The sequence below is a fragment of the Lampris incognitus genome, chromosome 8 (genome assembly GCF_029633865.1).
Source record: "Lampris incognitus isolate fLamInc1 chromosome 8, fLamInc1.hap2, whole genome shotgun sequence".
NCBI lineage: Eukaryota > Metazoa > Chordata > Actinopteri > Lampriformes > Lampridae > Lampris > Lampris incognitus.
In genome coordinates, this window is record NC_079218.1 from 7,738,659 (window position 1) to 7,756,996 (window position 18,338).

The 18,338-nt window shown below is 45.0% G+C and overlaps 1 protein-coding gene across 2 annotated transcripts in view; it reads left to right on the forward strand.

Annotated features, from left to right (window-relative positions):
* The first annotated feature begins 671 nt into the window (after nucleotides 1-671).
* The window catches only part of gdpd5a (glycerophosphodiester phosphodiesterase domain containing 5a), a 39,864-nt gene continuing 22,197 nt past the window's right edge, over nucleotides 672-18,338 (forward strand). For both annotated transcript variants that reach the window (XM_056284612.1, XM_056284613.1), the window contains exons 1-2: nucleotides 672-894; nucleotides 12,689-12,863. In XM_056284612.1, the coding sequence (XP_056140587.1) occupies nucleotides 12,747-12,863 (117 nt within the window). In that variant the 5' untranslated portion in view covers nucleotides 672-894; nucleotides 12,689-12,746. The remainder of the gene's footprint in view (nucleotides 895-12,688; nucleotides 12,864-18,338) is intronic.

Below are 18,338 nucleotides of genomic sequence, written 5' to 3' on the forward strand. Positions count from 1 at the left end.
TAATGCCAAAACATTTGTCCCAGAATTTTTTTTTTATATAGGCGAAAAAATCAAAAATGCTCAGAATCATCTGAAATGCAGAGTAAAGTGGTTTTTAGCCATTTTTTTTTAGAAAAATGCACATTTTGCATATTTATGCATAATTATGCATACCTTTAATTTTCTGGGATTTCCCCCTTACTCTGTGAGACAATACCTACCACCTCCAACAAGAATTAGGATCATAAGTGCTTTAGTTTTCGGTCCCGCTATCTACACTAACACACACACACACACACACACACTAACACCACACACACACACACACACACATTCCGACAACACATGAGTAGCTGGGTTCTGGTAATTAGCAGCAGTGCCCCAAGAAGGTATTTTTGGCTTCCCACAGGGTCACCTGGAGCCGCACCCAAAACGTGGCGCACTGTGGGTTTAGCGGTAAATCAAATCGTATTTTTCCCAACTCCCATCTGGACTTCTTTCCAGTCGTCCTCCTTTTTAACACGTTACCCGCAGTTCGCCCACACAGCGCCCCCTATGGCCCGCCGGGGGGGGGGTAGCAGCTCAGCCTCCAACAGCTCCCGCCCACACCGTGTAGGATGGATTATGGTTGTTTTTCTCTCCCCCTCCCTCCCTCCCTCCCCCCCCCCCTCACACTCTTCTTCTTCCAAGCGTGGAGCGGAGCCGCGTCTGGACCAAGTTGCGCGCGTCGTGCCTGAAAGTAGACGTTTGCGTTGTCAAGGTGCGACTTTTTCCCGCGAAACTTCGCTCGACAGTGGATTCAGATGGTGCGCGAGGCGCAACGCCGCGGAGCGGAGCGACGGCTGTTCGGCGGGCGGATGGAGAAATAACCGACCAGACGGAACGTCCGGAGGACCCGACCGGCTGGCAGTTGAGGTGAGCGGCCGTGCGCACTTGGCGGGATTAACCCTCTCGCCGCTTGGCCTCCTTTCTCCCGCTTGGCGAGCGACTTAGACCGGGAGTGAAACGACGAGAGTCGTAGGTGTTGACCAGGTTGTCAGATATTTCGTCACCACCACTAGCGTAACAGTTACCATCATCGTCGTCATCTTCGTCATCATCTTCATCATCATCATCATCGTCCCAAGGAAGTTTGGTGGCTGCGCGTCGCTTTAAACCGACGACAGAATAACGCCAGACGAGATAAGAAGGGCAGGATTTGCTGCCCGGGATTAGGAAACCCGGTCTCTCAGGGCGGCGCGGAGTCTTCAGCTGGCTCTCCGTCTCCTGGATCGCGGGAGTTGCGTTCGTACAATAGAAGTTGGCCACTTCTAGCGAACAAAGGGGCGAAAACTAAACACAGCCGCGCCCAAGGACACCTCCGCATCTGCCGCTGGCCAAAGGTACGAGCGGAGGAAACAGAGAGGCGCCCGGCAAGTCCTCTAAGCGGGGGGTCCCCAATAGGCGGCCCGCGGGCCACGTCCGGCCCGTGGCGGGTCGATTTATGGTCCGCGAGACTTTTTTGGAGAAATGCCAGAAGGAAGGTTTTTTTTTTATTCCCCTACCAAAAAAATAATAATAATACTTAATTACTCAATGTAACCGGTTATTATCTTGCCCGGGGCGGGATTCCCTACGGGGTGTACTGCACCGCAAGGCGACGTCACTAACCGCTCGGCTAAAGGGTCAGACCCCTTAGCTAGGGGCTAACGTGTCTTATTAGTAGTTTACACAGTCGCGCGCATCCCACCTCTGACACAAATGTAGCAAATTCGGGGGCGGGGGGGCAACCACAGGAACTGCCGCACCCGGGACGCGAACCCGCGTCTGCCACACCGCAAGCGACAACGTTAACCGGCCGACTAAAGGGCCAGCGTGTCTTCTCATCCATGCGCGTGACAGTATTGTAGGTAGTAAGAGAATCTGCGCCAGCATGGTCTGATAAGTACCAGACCCTTCTGTCTCTGTGGTCTACTTACCAGACCCTTCCGTCTCTGTGGTCTACTTATCAGACCCTTCCGTCTCTGTGGTCTACTTATCAGACCCTTCCGTCTCTGTGGTCTACTTACCAGACCCTTCCGTCTCTGTGGTCTACTTATCAGACCCTTCCGTCTCTGTGGTCTACTTATCAGACCCTTCCGTCTCTGTGGTCTACTTATCAGACCCTTCCGTCTCTGTGGTCTACTTATCAGACCCTTCCGTCTCTGTGGTCTACTTATCAGACCCTTCCGTCTCTGTGGTCTACTTATCAGACCCTTCCGTCTCTGTGGTCTACTTTTCAGACCCTTCCGTCTCTGTGGTCTACTTATCAGACCCTTCTGTCTCCGTGGTCTAGTCAGACCCTTCCGTCTCAGAGACAGAAAGGTCCTCTGGTTGTGGGCCAAACCAAAGAAGGTGAAGGTGCGCCTCTGATCCTCAGCTGCTGTCCCACAGCTAAGTTACCCGGCCGAGTCTTCAGACTCACGTCAAGCACCGAAAGGCTGACTTCATTTATGTGAAGTGGAAGAAACGAGGCTGTTTGATAGTCAAGCAGGAACGTCGCTGTCCTCGCAGAGAAAATGGTAGTTCTGCTCTCCGAAGGCCCGACTGGCGAAAGGCAACTTGCTTGTTCGCCCCAGCCATGACTTGCTGTGCGTGCAGCACCGCCAGCTGTGAGGAGAGAGGCTGCAGCTGGACCCTTAGATGCTGTGTGGCTGAAGATGTGCAGACCAGGAGGTGTAACGTCAGTGCTAAGGAGCTACCGGTAACACTTTATGATAACTACACAAATGAAGTATTAGTAACTACTGAATTCATCATTTGTAAAGCAAGACATGCACCGGTGGTCAGTGTGTCAAAAGATGTTTTATGAATACTTATCAATACTGCAATTCATGATTAATTCAGGTAGTTACTAAAGTATTTTGTATGACCTCATCTAAAACGAGGGCTATCTAGGCCTTACAACGCGTTTCCAAGATGAGATTGAAAGGCCAGCAGCACCTTGAGACTCACAGAACTCTAAAAGTTCATAAGATCCTTTAGAAAGCCAAAGTACATGACTAACAAACTAGTTAGATGTAGATTTGTGCATGAATTAATCATGAATTGCAGTATTAATAAGTATTTACAAATAAAAGTGACTTGGCTTGACTATTTATAAAACATCTATGAACACACCCACTAACCATCGGTGCATGTGTTATTGTACAAATGCTTTACAAATGATGAATTCAGTAGTTACTGATGCTTAACTAATGCTTCATTTGTGTAGTTATTATAAAGTGTTACCTCAGCCAAGCCGCAAGGAGCTCACGTCTTCTCACCACCTAATGCATCTAGACTAGAAACACAAGGTCACTCATGAGGCCTATGTATTTTATTTATATACTGTAAGTCAGTGTTTCTCAACCCAGTCCTCAAGGACCCCCTATCCTGCATATTTTCTTTGCAACCCTGAATAGGTACCTGTTTGTAGTTATTCAACCAATCAGCAATGAATTTTGTCAGATGTTGCACACCTTGCATAATGAAGTGCAGCGAGATGATTGGTCGAGTAAGTACAAGCAGGGCTACCTATGCAGGGTTACAATGAAAATCTGCAGGATAGGGGGTCCTTGAGGACTGGGTTGAGAAACACTGCTGTAAGTTATGCAGCACATTTTGTAAAATGTGTTGGCTAACACGGTGGCTCTGTTTCAAGTCCATACCGCCACATATTCATTCCACTGGGTGACTAATGAGCACATAGCGCTGATGAAGACTCTGCCTCGGCCCAACTTCAACAAAATTCAGAAGACATTTATTAATACATGCCCATATATATTTCATGAGGGAATGACAGATCTAGGGGAACATGGAAAGAGGTGGCAGTGACTGATATAATGAGCTAATTATAGGCAAATACGGCAGAGGCTCTATTATGAGTATCGGATGTCGGAGACTTAGTGGATTGCTGTATTATTACTCAACGGGCCCATAATTCTGGTTACACTGACAACTCTTAATACAGAATATCATTTCACCCGCAGCCACGGAGGGGCGTAGATATTCAGTTTAGTCCAAGAGCCTGGCAAGGAAGTAAGTCCTGTAGTAAACTGCTTCTCAGGTAAAAGCAGCAGGTCCGTGAAAGGAAAGTGGCTAACGTCCAGCTGAATTACAGGCCAAGAGAAACGCCATTGGGACTTGACTCCACGTTGGCAGAGAGGAGAGTTAGGATCAGGTGGGTTTTGGGGTTTTGGGGCCATGTCCTCAATATTGCAGCATGCCTTTATTGGGCCTTTAAATACTGTTACGGTGAATTTACCCCTTTTTTGAGCAGTGGGACTCGACCGTGTGGCGATGGGATAAATTGATCAGATGCCGTTTTCATATTGACACACTCGCGGCGTGCTGCACCTTTCCTACTGACAGGTTCAGCCAATCTGTCGATTGTTTGCTGTTTCTCTTGCCACTTGTTCCTGGATCCTGGAGCGTTTCAGCTTGTCTTTTGTAGATTTTTGGACGGTCATTGCGACCCCGCCGAAAACATTTGTGAGTGGCTGAATCTAGAATGCATGCTGTTGTAAGACATTAAAGCCTTAGATGGAGATTTTTTTCAATTAGCAGTTAATTTAATATTACCATTTATCATCCCCACCTGGCGGGGATTGGTTGTGTGTGTGTGTGTGTGTGTGTGTGTGTGTGTGTGTGTGTGTGTGTGTGTGTGTGTGTGTGTGTGTGTGCAGCCAGTCCCTCAAGCTACTGGATCTGGCACCCTAAAATACTTTTGTGCACAGTTATGACGGTATGATGAAGAGCCTCTCGTGGTTAAAAGCCTTTGAAAAACATGTTTTTCCTGCTATAGCCATTCCCTCCCCTCATTCCCTCTCGCTCGCTCGACCAACGCTGCTCTGCGTCGCTGCCTGATCTGAGTCAACCGTAGAGTGTGTGAGTTGCGCGTGCACAACCGTGGACGGTTTACCCAGCTTCATTAGGGTTCGACCAAAATGGTCACATAGCAAGACTTTTCTGTTTGGAAAGTGCAACTTCATATTAGATTTGGTCGCATTCGTGTGAGGGTCCGCCTCGGAGGCTGCTCATCCACAGACTGACAGGCAAATTGTTTTTATTGGATTTTTTTTTTTTTTTGGCATGAGCGCAGCATATTAACAACTTTTTTCCCCATATTTCCTGTTCAACTGACTTGGGCGCTGCAAAAAAGTCTTATAATGGCAGGAAAAACGCTGGTTTTTCTGTCCGTGTGTGTGTGTATCTGTCCCCTGCTAATCTCACAAACTATTGGGTCTGTCTGCCTAAACATTTTTGTGCACAGTTATGACTTTATGGTCAAGGACCTCTCCTGGTTGCGGTGATCTAAAACCTGTTTTATTGCAATTGAGTGCTAACTCCTCAGCTGGTTTTTTACCTAAGGGGGGGGGGTGCCTGTCGGAGGTCTGCACTCTACTGAGTGCCATGTTTCTAGTTGTCCTTTAATTGCATAGAAACGGATATTGCCATATTATGATACACCTGCTGTCTAAATCAATGGTAACAAGAATCTGCTCCCTAAAATTTTTCTCAAAATGAAGTCTAAAGTATTTGGGGAAGTGTTATTCGAAAACTGGTTTTGGTTTGATATACGTTATATTTACTAAGCAGTTCAATGTGAGAATCCTCAGCTGGGTTCTTTATCATGGTATTTTCACATACGTAAGCCAATATTGTCATGTATATTGACGCATAGATCATGTAAAATGTTAATATTGAGATAATATTTTCTAAACCGTGCCCCCCTAATTAATCCTCGTTGGTACGAACATAAGGAAAGAAGAATTTTGTTCAGCACCCCACCACTATCCCCCCCCCCCTCTTACTCCATCACTTGGTATTGTCCATGTGGTTTCATCCCAGGTAGGATTTCACAGAAACACCATCTACAGAGATGTGAAACGTTTTCTAACACCTTTAACCTGCTCAAACAAATCAATCTTTTGCTTGTTGATGAGCTAAAAACATGACGAGCTAACGTTGGCTGTGTTGAACCACTGCAAAAGCATCTATTTTACAATGAACAATGTTAAGCGTCCAGTCAGGATTGAAAATGTGTGGTTGCTACAAGGCCTGTTCCCAATTACCAACTTAAGACAATGATCCCCTGTCGTTCTGTTCACAGCAAAGTCCCACAGCAGTTGTGCTTCACATCTATGATGCTATGTGTTCTTGTTAAATGGCAAGGGACCACACTGTCTTTACCTGCCTTGTGTTGTCTAATGATGCAAAAACGGCTTCATCCATATTGCTGATAGCATCACTGCTTGCCAGGGTGCCACTTTTTAAATTTTTGAAAAAAGTTTTTTTTTTTTAATATACGTACTTTATTAATCCCAACGGCAGACTTCATCTCTGCATGTAACCCATCCTAGCTGTGTAGCTAGGAGCGGTATGCAGCCGCCGTGCACCAACTCCAGTTCGTCTTGCCATGCCTCAGTCAGGGGCACAGACAGGAGTATTAACCCTAACATGCCTGTCATTCTGATGGTGGGAGGAAACCAGAGCACCCGGAGAAAACCCACCACAGACACGGGCAGAACATACAAACTCCACACAGAGGACGACCTGGGAAGCCCCCAAGGTTGGACAACCCAGGGGTTCGAACCCAGGACCTTCTTGCTGTGAGGCAATAGTGCTAACCACTGGGCCGCCGTGCCGCCCTTGCTTTCCGTGCTCCCTTCAAGTCTTATTGACTATTACATAGCTATATTCAGATGAGAAGGGAGCCCTCCCAAGATGGGAGTGTCAGAAAAAAAACACAGGAGGTGCAGAAGAAAACGTGAAGTAAAAGTATATGCAGTAAGTAAATGTGTATGCAAAAATAAATAAAACATACAATCAAAACTGCAGCCTAAAACCCAAAAGTAAAGTCGAAGCTAGAATAAAAAAAAGTACATTAAACTACACAAAAGGCAGCGCTCATGTGCGAGAAAACAAACTGAATTCTCATTTATTTAACACATTTGTACAGGCGTCATAGCTTGAGAGCTGTTTAAAGGCACACTGCTATCCACACGTGTATCGTACCTGGTTAGGGGCGGATGACGTGAAGAAAATTTCACACCAGTATTTTTTTTTTCCCAGCAATTTTAATATTTTGATTGAATATTTTCAGCAATTTTAATCATTTTCTTCACCATATTGTGTTTTGCATTGATTGCACTAGTTTTTCGAGATATAAAGAAGTGCGGCCTTGCTAGCCAGTCCGATCCTTGTTCGGCAGAATGTCAAAGGATTTGTTACCCTTTGCCGACAGTTACTTTGTTTATTCTATTTCCTTTGGTCGGTCAAGGCAAATCATAACGATAATGAGTTCATCTAACACATGTTATGTGAGCAGATATTAAGAAGTAAGAGTGCAGTAAGTAGTTACATTTGTTTTTTAGACTTTTGTTTTATTATTTCCTCACTTTTGTTAAAGCAGTAGACATTGTATTGAGGGAAACTGAGCAGCTAAAACAGACAAAGCCTATAAGAGAGCTGTGCAGACTTATAAACTTGTGGGGGACGTTGCATACATTGAAATAAGCCACATTAGTCCTGAAAACCAGGGTAACACTTTCTAATAACTACACAAATGAAGCTTTGGTGAAGTATTAGTACCTCATTTGTAAAGCAGGACATGCACCAATGGTTAGTGTGCTACTAGTTGTAAGTTAAGTATTTTGTATGAGCTCATCTAAAGTGAGGGCTATCTAGGCCTTACAAAGCATTGACAAATGAGACTGAAAGGCCAGCAGCACCTTGAGAACCACAAAAGTCTAAAGGATCATAAGATCCTTCAGAAAGTGTAAGTACATGATTAAACACACTATTTAGATGTAGATTTGTGCATGAATTAAGTATGAATTTCAGTATTAACAAGTATTTATAAAGCCTCTGTTAACACACTCACTAATCACTGGTGCAGGTCTTGCTTTACAAATGATGAATTCAGTAGTCACTTATACTCAACTAATGCTTCGTTTGTGTAGTTATCATGAAGTGCTACCAAAACCAGTTGTGTCGAATCGCACAATGAGACGTGTTAGTCTCATTTTGTTAGAGCTTTACAATCTATTCCCGTTTAAGCTTTGTCGCGGTGGTTTTGATTCAGCTTAATCTGTGAAAAGCTGATTGTATTGTGGTGTGTTGCTGTGTCATGGTAACTGAGGATGGAAACGATACAGAAACACACTGCTGCCTGACACACACACACACACAGTTCCTCCCTCATGTTGTAATCTGTCCGCTCAGAGATAAATGAGGACAAGGGAACAGTCGGTTTGGAAGAGGAAGGTTGTCCAGAAAACGTGTCCATATTTCTCTCCTTTGTCCCCCGTCTGACAACGTTCGCTGTGGGAAACGGTCGTTCGTTGCACTCTGCTATCAACACAGCACGTCGTTACAAATCACTCAGACATATCTGACTCAAATTCACATTAGCTCGGTGAGAAAAGTCAAGGGCGACTTTCAAATCAGACATTATTCGTACCTGCCGTCTTCCTGTCGTGGGAAATAGAAAAGGTACGTTCATGTGAAATTCAGCAAAACCTTAGAGCTGTTGTCCGTCCATCCGTTATCCAAGCCGGGGCCTATCCCAGCAGTCATTGGGCGGCAGGCGGGAAGACACCCGGGACAGGCCGCCAGGCCACGACACATTCACCCCCTCAGGACAACTTAGTACGGCCGGTTCACCTGACCTACATGTCTTTGGACTGTGGGAGGACACCGGGGCACCCGGAGGAAACCCACACAGAGGGTGACCTGGGATGACCCCCAAGGTTGGCCTACCCCGGGGTTCGAACCCAGGACCTTCTTGCTGGGAGGCGACAGCGCCAACCGCTGCCCCACCGTGCCGTAGAGCTGCTGCTGATGTGTAAATATGACCGAAGCCCCTTGAGAAACTCTCCTGCTGGTTGTCAGTGTAATTAAACCACTTCAGAGATCCAATCTGCCCCTGGTAACAAATGACACCATTGAATGCCCTGATTTGATTGGACGGTCAATTTGTTATTATCAATCAGTCACATCATTTTCTGATTGTTGCCTAGCAGCATCATGCCATTTGGCATGCTGGCTTACCTAGCGACAAAAAAGTCTTGTGAACTCAGGGCCACGCCTCCTCAACTTCCTGAAAATTGGCTGTGTTTATAGAGGGCGCGTTAACGATAAAACCTGCCCCAATTAATTACAAGTGTTGGACTGGCTCTTTAAAGGGCTTCCTGTCCAATCTAACGCCCTACTAAATTATAACTTTCTTCTAATCACCGTGTCTGGCCTGCATTGAGTGAAGAGCGCTATTCTCCGTTCCTCTCAAAATAGACTCGGTGATGTGTGAATATTATACTTCCAGGCGAGCTATGATTTAAATATGGTTATATTTTAGTAATGTGACGGAGTCATTAGTGTCCAGCGTGTGACACATGTCTGTGTAACCCGTATCTCTCCAGGTCCTGTGGCTGTCATCCAGAGTGCCCCCCCCCCCCTGGCTTGACACCACCCTGTATTTGTTTCAGACTGTGGGTTTTGTTTGGTTAGACACCAACATGACGTGTATGATTTATAGCCTTACGGGGCCAAAGTTTGCAAATAAGCCAGAGATACCTGTTTCACTGTCGTGCAGAAATGATGCAGAGTCGCGCCACAGATATTACTGAGATCAATAGCCATGCCACAATTCAGATAACCCGGATAAAGATAAAGGCACTGCAGTTTTTTATTTCTGGATAAAGAGTAATACCCCCAGCGGCAGTGAATACATAAGTTCAATTGTCGATTGAAATTTCTCGCAGAGAAGACTATTTTTGAAACAAAACAAGTTGTTCGTCTAACATAGAGGTAGACCACTATGTCACCTACAACGCCTCAGCCACTTATTTCACTTACTATTTTGCACACACCATGTGGTATTTGTAATAAAAGTTGTTCAATTATGAGTGTTCATGATTGCGTGACGATGTTTTAAAATCACAGTGTTATCATGAACACTCATTGGACATGCAGGGATCAACATAACCTTTTAATCTCTGTAGAAAGTGCACACAATCCAGCTATTTATCCCCAGTGAAACAGCTGTGCCAAAACTGTTGGCACAGAATTTACAATACCACCCAGCACTTACCACAGGGGTTTGTCTTGATTTGTTGGAGCCAAGAATTTTACTGCATGCAAATGCAGAGTTGTGTTTCGGAATTAAGATGCCCCCCCGGGCACCGCCAAAGGAACAGAGATGACGTTTTGAAGCCCAGACAGTTGTAAATACCCAGGATGTGCGTTTTTCTTGCTAGGCCATTGTTTGAGCGGGGAAGTCAGAGTTCGTCAAAAGCTTTTCACATTCTGAATTCTGCCTCAAGGGAGGCGCACGCACTCCCCAGGCAGCTGTAGGTGCCCTGTTTTTACCCTCGCCGAGGCTCCGTGTGCCATGCAGGGCTGTATGAGCCTCCACAGGCACAGCAGTGGAGCCGGTATTGTCCTTGTTCCTCGTTATTTGTCTTTATATCATTTATAATATTTATGTTTTTACATTTTAATATTCAATTTTGAAAGCTTTTTTAGTACATTATATTTAATATCTATATCTATGTAATTTATAATATTTATATTTACTCATTTGATTTATTTAATCATTTATTGATTCATTGGGTAAGTGATTGATTGATTTGCAGGCTCTTGGACCACTATACTCTGATTTGCTCTACGCATTTGTACCAAGATAGTTTTGCCGGACGTCTCCGTCAGACAAACTCTCCGGCTCTCTTCACATTTGTGTATTTAATGTAATTCACAGGAGTTTGTGCACTTGCGTTCCCTAAGTGGCTGAGTACCTCTGCTCTGGCACAAAGCGAGTTATTTGAATTTCAACAGCATTAGGCTGCAAGGGAGCAACGTCTCTGTGCAAAAAGCAATCACCTTCGTATTGATTTTTTTCCCAGGTGTGATTAAACCAGCTTGACAGGGCATCTAAATGCAATTACCATGAAATGTCATCTGCTGTATGTGGGCAGTATTTTCCGTCAATGCAAGTTGATCCGCCAACTTCCGAAATCGCGGCTAGCTTTGGCGAAAAGTGCCAATAAGGGCAAAAAAAATGTCTTTTATTACGACAAAGCCTTCGGATATTGAAAGTTCTGATCAGCCTTCTCCATGTTGTTTACTGACTTTCTGGGTCGTCTTCACCAGGACGGCAGAAGGCAACTGCGGCCTGCTGGGTTCTTCGCGGTGCGAGACTTCGCTATTTAGATGTACCGCATCGCGTTTTCCCAGCGGTTACCTTGGTGAAATTTGTGCCACTAAATTGTGCAGCTGCTCAGATCTTAAAAGTCACCTGTCAGAGGAGAGAAAGGCCGGCTTACCAAAATGGCCCCCATCTCTACGGGAGGGGGCCAGAAAAACGATGCTCCCCGCCAAGATGTTTTTAAAGGCCACCGAGGCAACCGGCGTTTCTCCAAGTCCAGGGCGGCAGCTCGCTGCGTCTCACTTAACTGCTCTCATAGACTTGTATGGAATAAACTGACGCCTGTTTGCTGTTTATGCCAAGCCCATACATCCTCGAGCGACTGTAAAAAACCCCACCGTATTATTAAACTGTTCAGCCCAGACGTGACTAAGGGAGCAGCCTGCCGGCGGCGGCTGTTGCTACTCACAACACGGGCCTGGACAGACAACAGGTTTCATGTTGTTTTGTAAAAACATACCGTAACATCATGACGTAGCTTGGCGTGCAAAAGCCATCAATGTATAGAATGGAAGAGACTCACTCTCCGGAGGAGACGTTGCACGTAGTTGAAGCGGCTGCACAAAATATGCTAATAGCTTATAAAAATAAATTATATTCATAATTACTTCTAATTAGGCAAGGCAAGTTCATTTGTATAGCACCTTGTCATTGCAGAGGTCATTCAAAGTGCTTTACAGGCAAAAGATAAGGGGGGAAAAAGCATTATAAAAACATGAAGTAAGGTAAATAAAAGTACGGGTAAATTTTATAAAAGTAAAAACAAGTTTAAAACTGAGTTAGTAAAATAAATCAAAGTGCCATAAAAACTGATTAATTAAAAGTGACAACGATCGGAGCAGAATATATGCAAATAGCAAAATATACAAAACACACACACACACACTGAGAACTTAGCCATAGGCTGTTTTAAAAAGTAAGGTTTTTAACCTGCTCTTGAATGTGTCCAGTGTGGGGGGCCTCTTAATACTAACAATATACCAATGGGGCGGCACGGTGGCGCAGTGGTTAGCGCGGTCGCCTCACAGCAAGAAGGTCCATCCTTGGGGGGGGTCGTCCTCTGTGTGGAGTTTGCATGTTCTCCCCGTGTCTGTGTGGGTTTCCTCCCACAGTCCAAAGACATGTAGGTCAGGTGTATGTGTGTGTGTGTGTGGGCCCTGTGACGGCCTGGCAGCCCGTCCAGGGCGTCTCCCCGCCTGCCGCCCCATGACTGCCGGGATAGGCTCCAGCCTCCCCGTGGCCCTGAGAGCAGGATAAGTGGTTTGGATAACGGATGGATGGAATATACTAATGCTACCACTAATATGCAATGTTGATATACTTAACTAAAGCAAACATACTATACATTGTACTGATTTACTGACATTATACAAAAAACAGTAAAATAATACTTATATACAGTCCAGGAAAAAAATGAAGAAGTAGTAACTGCATGTGCAATGTTTGAAATTGCTCTTTGAAGCCGTTCTCCTTCTTTTTTAACCGGTTCTCTGCCTTCCTCAGGGATTCCTGTTCGCTGTGGGATGTTAATGGACTGGTGGCGAGTTGAGGCTGAAGGAGCATGGTGAAACACCAACCCTTACAGGTCTACGAGAAGCAAGTGTTTTTGTCCTTTGTAACCGGTATCTATGGTTGCCGTTGGAAACGCTATCAGCGTTGCCATGATGACAGCTCCAAGGTGAGAGAGCAATTCTGATGTATAGTAGTTTATGGTTATGTAATATAGTTTAATGCGGTGTAATATAATTGGCCTCAGTAGTTTTTACATTATCAGGAATCAGGAACATTTGTTTGTCATTTCATTCCACGCACGTCCCGCGCACGCGAAATGAAACAAAATATTGTTTCCCCCAGCCCACTGCAGTGCAACACAAAAACAAAAACACATATCCATACTACAAGAACACATATATCCAACATATCAACAAAATAAAAGAATTCCACAGTCCAAGAGAGCGAACGCCAGGATGACTGTCGGCACTGCCGGTCTGCACGGGCTAGCAGTTAGCTTAGCCTGCCCCGCTTCCGCGGCCTGTCAGACCGCCCTCGGTGTTTCCTCCTCGAGTGCAGCTCCAGGCAGGGCAGTGGTCCCTGGGCCCACCGGACGCAGCAGACCAGGCTCCCCCAGCCGATCCAATACCAGCTCTTCCAGCCAAACACCTTCGACACACCTCCCCACACTCCACACAACGACACCAAAAACACCGTCAACGCTAGACGAGGCCGCCGCCAGACCGCCTCTGGTGTTATCGGAACTGCCGGTCTGCATGAGCTAGTGGTTAGCTTAGCCTGTCCCGCTGCCGTGTCCTGTCAGACTGCCCTCGGTGTTTCCTCTTCGGACGCAGGGCAGGCAGGGTTATGCATTTACATTTTGTCCTGTTATTTTGTTTATTTATTTATTTATTTCAACAGTTGGTATGCTTTATGCACCTTGTTCATTGGCACCTGACTTGGGCATTTTTGAGTTTGTTCAGTCTCCCTTGCAAACCAGCCCACGTGCTGTCGGGCACACATCCCAGACCTCCAACATGCCTGTATGTGCCTTTACAGTAGGCGTAAATTGTTTATTCATTACCCAGAAGAGCAGAAAGCTGCACCATCCTAACTTTAAATAAAGCTAAGTCCTGCTTTCAACTTCTATAGGCCACATGCCAAGTCCCTGCCGCAACCCTTTATATTGCAGGCCATTCATCACACAGAACTGACTGAACAACTTAATCGTAAAATAGATGCAAATAAACATGGTAAGGGGTAATTCGTGACTGAAATATGATTAAAAAGGAGGTTTTTCCATATCCCTGTTTACTTCCTTCTCATAATAATGTGTTGGCAAATGTCAATATATATCAAACACTGCATGGCATAAATTCAAAAATCACAATGTACCAAACACAAACATTTCAGATCCTCGGTGTTGCACAGAGGTAATTAGTGCTTAAAATTGTGTACTAGATGAATATCAAATGTCACACTCTCCCTACTATGATTATGTTACTCAGCAAGACATTCAATATTCACATTATATTCAGCGTAACAGCTAATTATGTCCCTGCGACACAAAGGATTAAAAAACACAAAAAACGCCGTTGCCTATGTTGCTTTAGCTTAAACAGACAAGAGACCTGAGCATAATCTAATAATAATAATAATAATAATAAATCAAACTTATACAGTGCTTTTAACACTCAAGACAACAGGTAAACATAATACAAACGTACAAGGGTGGATGGGAAGGGGGGGCTGTGAGATGGAGAAGCGGCAGCCACACGTGACGCCAGCGGTACTCTCCACTTACACAGATACAAAAGGGCAAGAGAAACAAAAAACAACAGCCCTGGGATCTGTGACGATGAAGACATTTCAAAATGTTAAACCAGAGAGACAACATGTAGGTTAGATTGTTCGGTCAATGGTGGACTCATCCACCAATTCCAGGGGATTTTATCTGTATTCCTGTCATGGTCTGTATCTGGTCCGGTGCTAATCAGGTCTATAGCTTCATCGTCATCTCGCTGAATAGCGTCAGCTGAAGTTTACACAACACCATGACTCTTAAGAATTTTAGTCGTGCCCTTTAAACATATAGGGGTCGAGTCCTTGGACTCAGCAAAAAGACAGTTTTCTGCATGTGTGTGTGTGTGTGTGTGTTTATTTACACTCAGAGAAGTATGCAGGATATGGTGCCTGGAAAATGCCACTTTTCAAGGCCTTGGAGGCTTTATAGGCAATTCTCCTTCACATTCTCTTCAATATATGTAGTGTATCTTTTTTTCTTTTCTATAAGGTCCCTTTCACACTTGAAAGTCCAAACCAAGGTCTGAACCAGAGTCTGGTTCTGGTGCTTTCACATCTGTTATTTTATAGTCATTAGGTTCAGGACTTTCGCTTTCATACCGGCGGACCTTGACTTGAACTTTTGGCTCGTTGTTGCTGGGTGTTACTGTTTGTGCTTGTTTCATCACTTCCTATGATTGATCCGAAAGTCCGAGCCTTTGATTTCACATTAGACATTCATGAACCTTGGTCTGAACCGAGACTACCTCCTGAGCTTGGACCAAAGACCGAGTCTTTGATCCCTGTACCCTGGTCCAAGAGGCTTCACACCTGGCAATCTGGTTCGGACTTTTCTGGAAAGTCTGAAAGTCCGGACGAAACAACATAAGTGTGGAAGGGCCCTAAGTGTAAGTAAAGAAACCCAACCAGAATTCCTATGACAATGTGGAATGATATAGGCACTGCGGAGCCTCCCTATCCACTCGTTCATTTGCAGTCTCATTGGTGCTAAGAAGGCTGCCATTTGTTGAAAATCAGAAAATCCTCACATGCCGAGCACCCAGGACTACAAGCTGGTATTAAAAACGCTTGTGATCGCTGTAGAAGGACTTCGTACAACCTCCTCAGTCCGTGATGGGACTCATGAGTTCCATGAGGTTCAACATGGTGTCCGCTTCTGGTCTGATGTAGACTGAACACTAAATGCTTCTGCACGCTCAATTTAGAATCGCTGATAGCGTGTGTGAAATAACTGCTGACCTCATCAGTGCTAGCATCAGAGGTTGTGAATGGTGCCATTATAATTGGTGAAAATGTGGATTTAAAATTTTTTTTTTATTGTAATCCATGCAAACTGATGTGATGAAGGCGTTGTTACGGTACCACTGTCCCACCACTAGAACAAGTTGGCTCGAGCTCGTGCTTCAAATGGGAGGCTGGGGTGGGGTGGGATTACATACATATGACAACACAGAAGTCTGCCTGGTCTTGTTGGGCCTCAGTGAAACCTGATCACACCACAGGAATAATTGAACCATTTTCCATTAGGCTTCGTTCCAGAAAAGCCCACCGCTTTTATCAAATGTGACACAAAACTCCAAGACAACGCCTACAGATGCAGCACAGTTGCCCAGTGGTCGGCGCTGTCGCCTCACAGCAAGAAGGTCCTGGGTTCGAACCCCGGGGTCGTCCGACCTTGGGGGTCATCCCAGGTCGTCCTCTGTGCGGAGTTTGCTTGTCCTCCCCGTGTCTGCGGTGGGTTTTCTCCAGGTGCTCTGGTTTCCCCCCGCCATCAAAAGAAACATGCACGTTAGGGGTTGATACTCCTGTCTGTGCCCCTGACCAAGGCAATGGAACGACAAACTGGAGTTGATTCAGCACGAAGGCAGCAGCCCACTACTCCCAGTTACACAGACCCCAGCTAGGATGGGTTCATTCGCAGTAAACGAGTTTCCCCAAGGGATTAATGAAGGAAACTTAATTTAATTCTCCACTTCAAAAGCAGGGAATTCCTAAACTCAAACCGAGGCCAGAAGTTGACATTGGCGTCGACCGTGTCCATTAAGAGTTTTGTTCTCTACAACTTGGCTTTCCCTAAGAAGCTTCTGACCAGGCCAAGTTGCCGAGGAATAAATATCGGGTGTCAGATTAGTGTTTTTCTACTGCTCTTTATGTACTGAGCCGGACCACCCAGCTGTGTTTGATGTACACTGGTCTCCGAGCTACCGCTGTCGTCCTTCTCGTGCACAAAGCCAGCGGGTCATTCTGCAGCTTGGCGCCAAATGATGGGCCGACGGAGGGAGAGAAAAGAATACCAACACGCAGCTGCTTCTCGCCTTTCTTTCCCCCAGTTCATAAGATGTTGTGTAGCGGCTAACACGACGCCTGCACACATTTCTATTAAAGCCACTGACCACACGCTGAGATGTGGCTCGTTAAGGCTGAGATTCCCCGTTCACATTTGTGATATGGAGCCAAGCACCGCTTATGTCGTGAAGAACAGTTGGGCTTTAATTCTGATCCAGTCCTGGTTTTACCCCTCGGCGTTTCTTTGTTTTTGCTCACAAAAGCTCAAGGTCCTCTCACGCCGAGATGATAAGGTCGTGTGTTATGTACGGGCTCTTGCCACGTTGCCAGTTATTGTTGAAAATGTGCCGTTTTGTCTTGTTCTTGTTGCAGGCGGCACAAGGAAATTGGAAACACTGTGTATATATTCAGCCTCCATATGTGTAATGAGAAAATGCTGAACAGAACAGCAGTTGTCTAAGGCAGTGGTTCTCAACCGGGGGTCCGCGGACCCCTAGTGGTCCGTGGTGTAATTGCAAGGGGTCCGTGAAAATAAAATATCTTTAAAAAAAACAGATCCTATGACATTTATAGAAATAGGATTATTTTACTCAAATGTGACTGAGACCTTTATATGCCTAAACTATAAAGGGTAACAGGACTTTTTTCTCTAATTACATCTGTTTCACAAGTGTAATTTATTGTATTTTAATAAGAGATCTCGCTCCCGTTTGCATTGTTAAAAGTTACTGCATAAGAATTCTGTTGTTACATATATCTGAAAGTTACTGAATACATATTCTGTGTTGTTACATATATCTGAAAGTTACTGAATACATATTCTGTTTTGTTACATATATCTGAAAGTTACTGAATACATATTCTGTTTTGTTACATATATCTGAAAGTTACTGAATACATATTCTGTTTTGTTACATATATCTGAAAGTTACTGCATAAGAATTCTGTTTTGTTAACTATATCTAAGTTACAACTGAAAGCTCTTATTTTTGCCCCAAAGAGTGAATAAATGCTATAATGCAATTTAAAATGCAGTTTCTACTGTTTCTATCAAATTGCAACCCCCCTCCCCCAAGATCAGGTGGAGGGGTCCTCAGGGTAGATCAAAAATACGCAGGGGGTCCAGGACCCCGAAAAGGTTGAGAACCACTGGTCTAAGGGGACAACACTGCATAGCTTTCATGACTCGAATCTTAAAATCTGATGCTGTTGGAACTTGTCAAAAGGACCTAATTGTGGTATTGTGGAACACAGCTGTCAATTTACTGTGTTTAATGAGATCATCACTGATTTTTATACCATACAGTGCAAAACCGCCCCTGATTTTTGTTTATTGAAGTAAGGCAAAAGTAACCCCCTTTTCTTTGCTATACTGTGTGGAAACCACGCCAGTCCTCAAATTCAGGGTGGCTGCTGCAGGCCCATTTAGTTTCTGGCACAACTCAGTTCTGGCAAAATCAAAATGAACATATAGATATTGTGGTCACATATTGTCAGCTCAACTCCAGCCCAACTCTGCTGCCGTCGTGTGACGAAGGGCTTTCTACTGCTGATATATAGTACACACACAGTA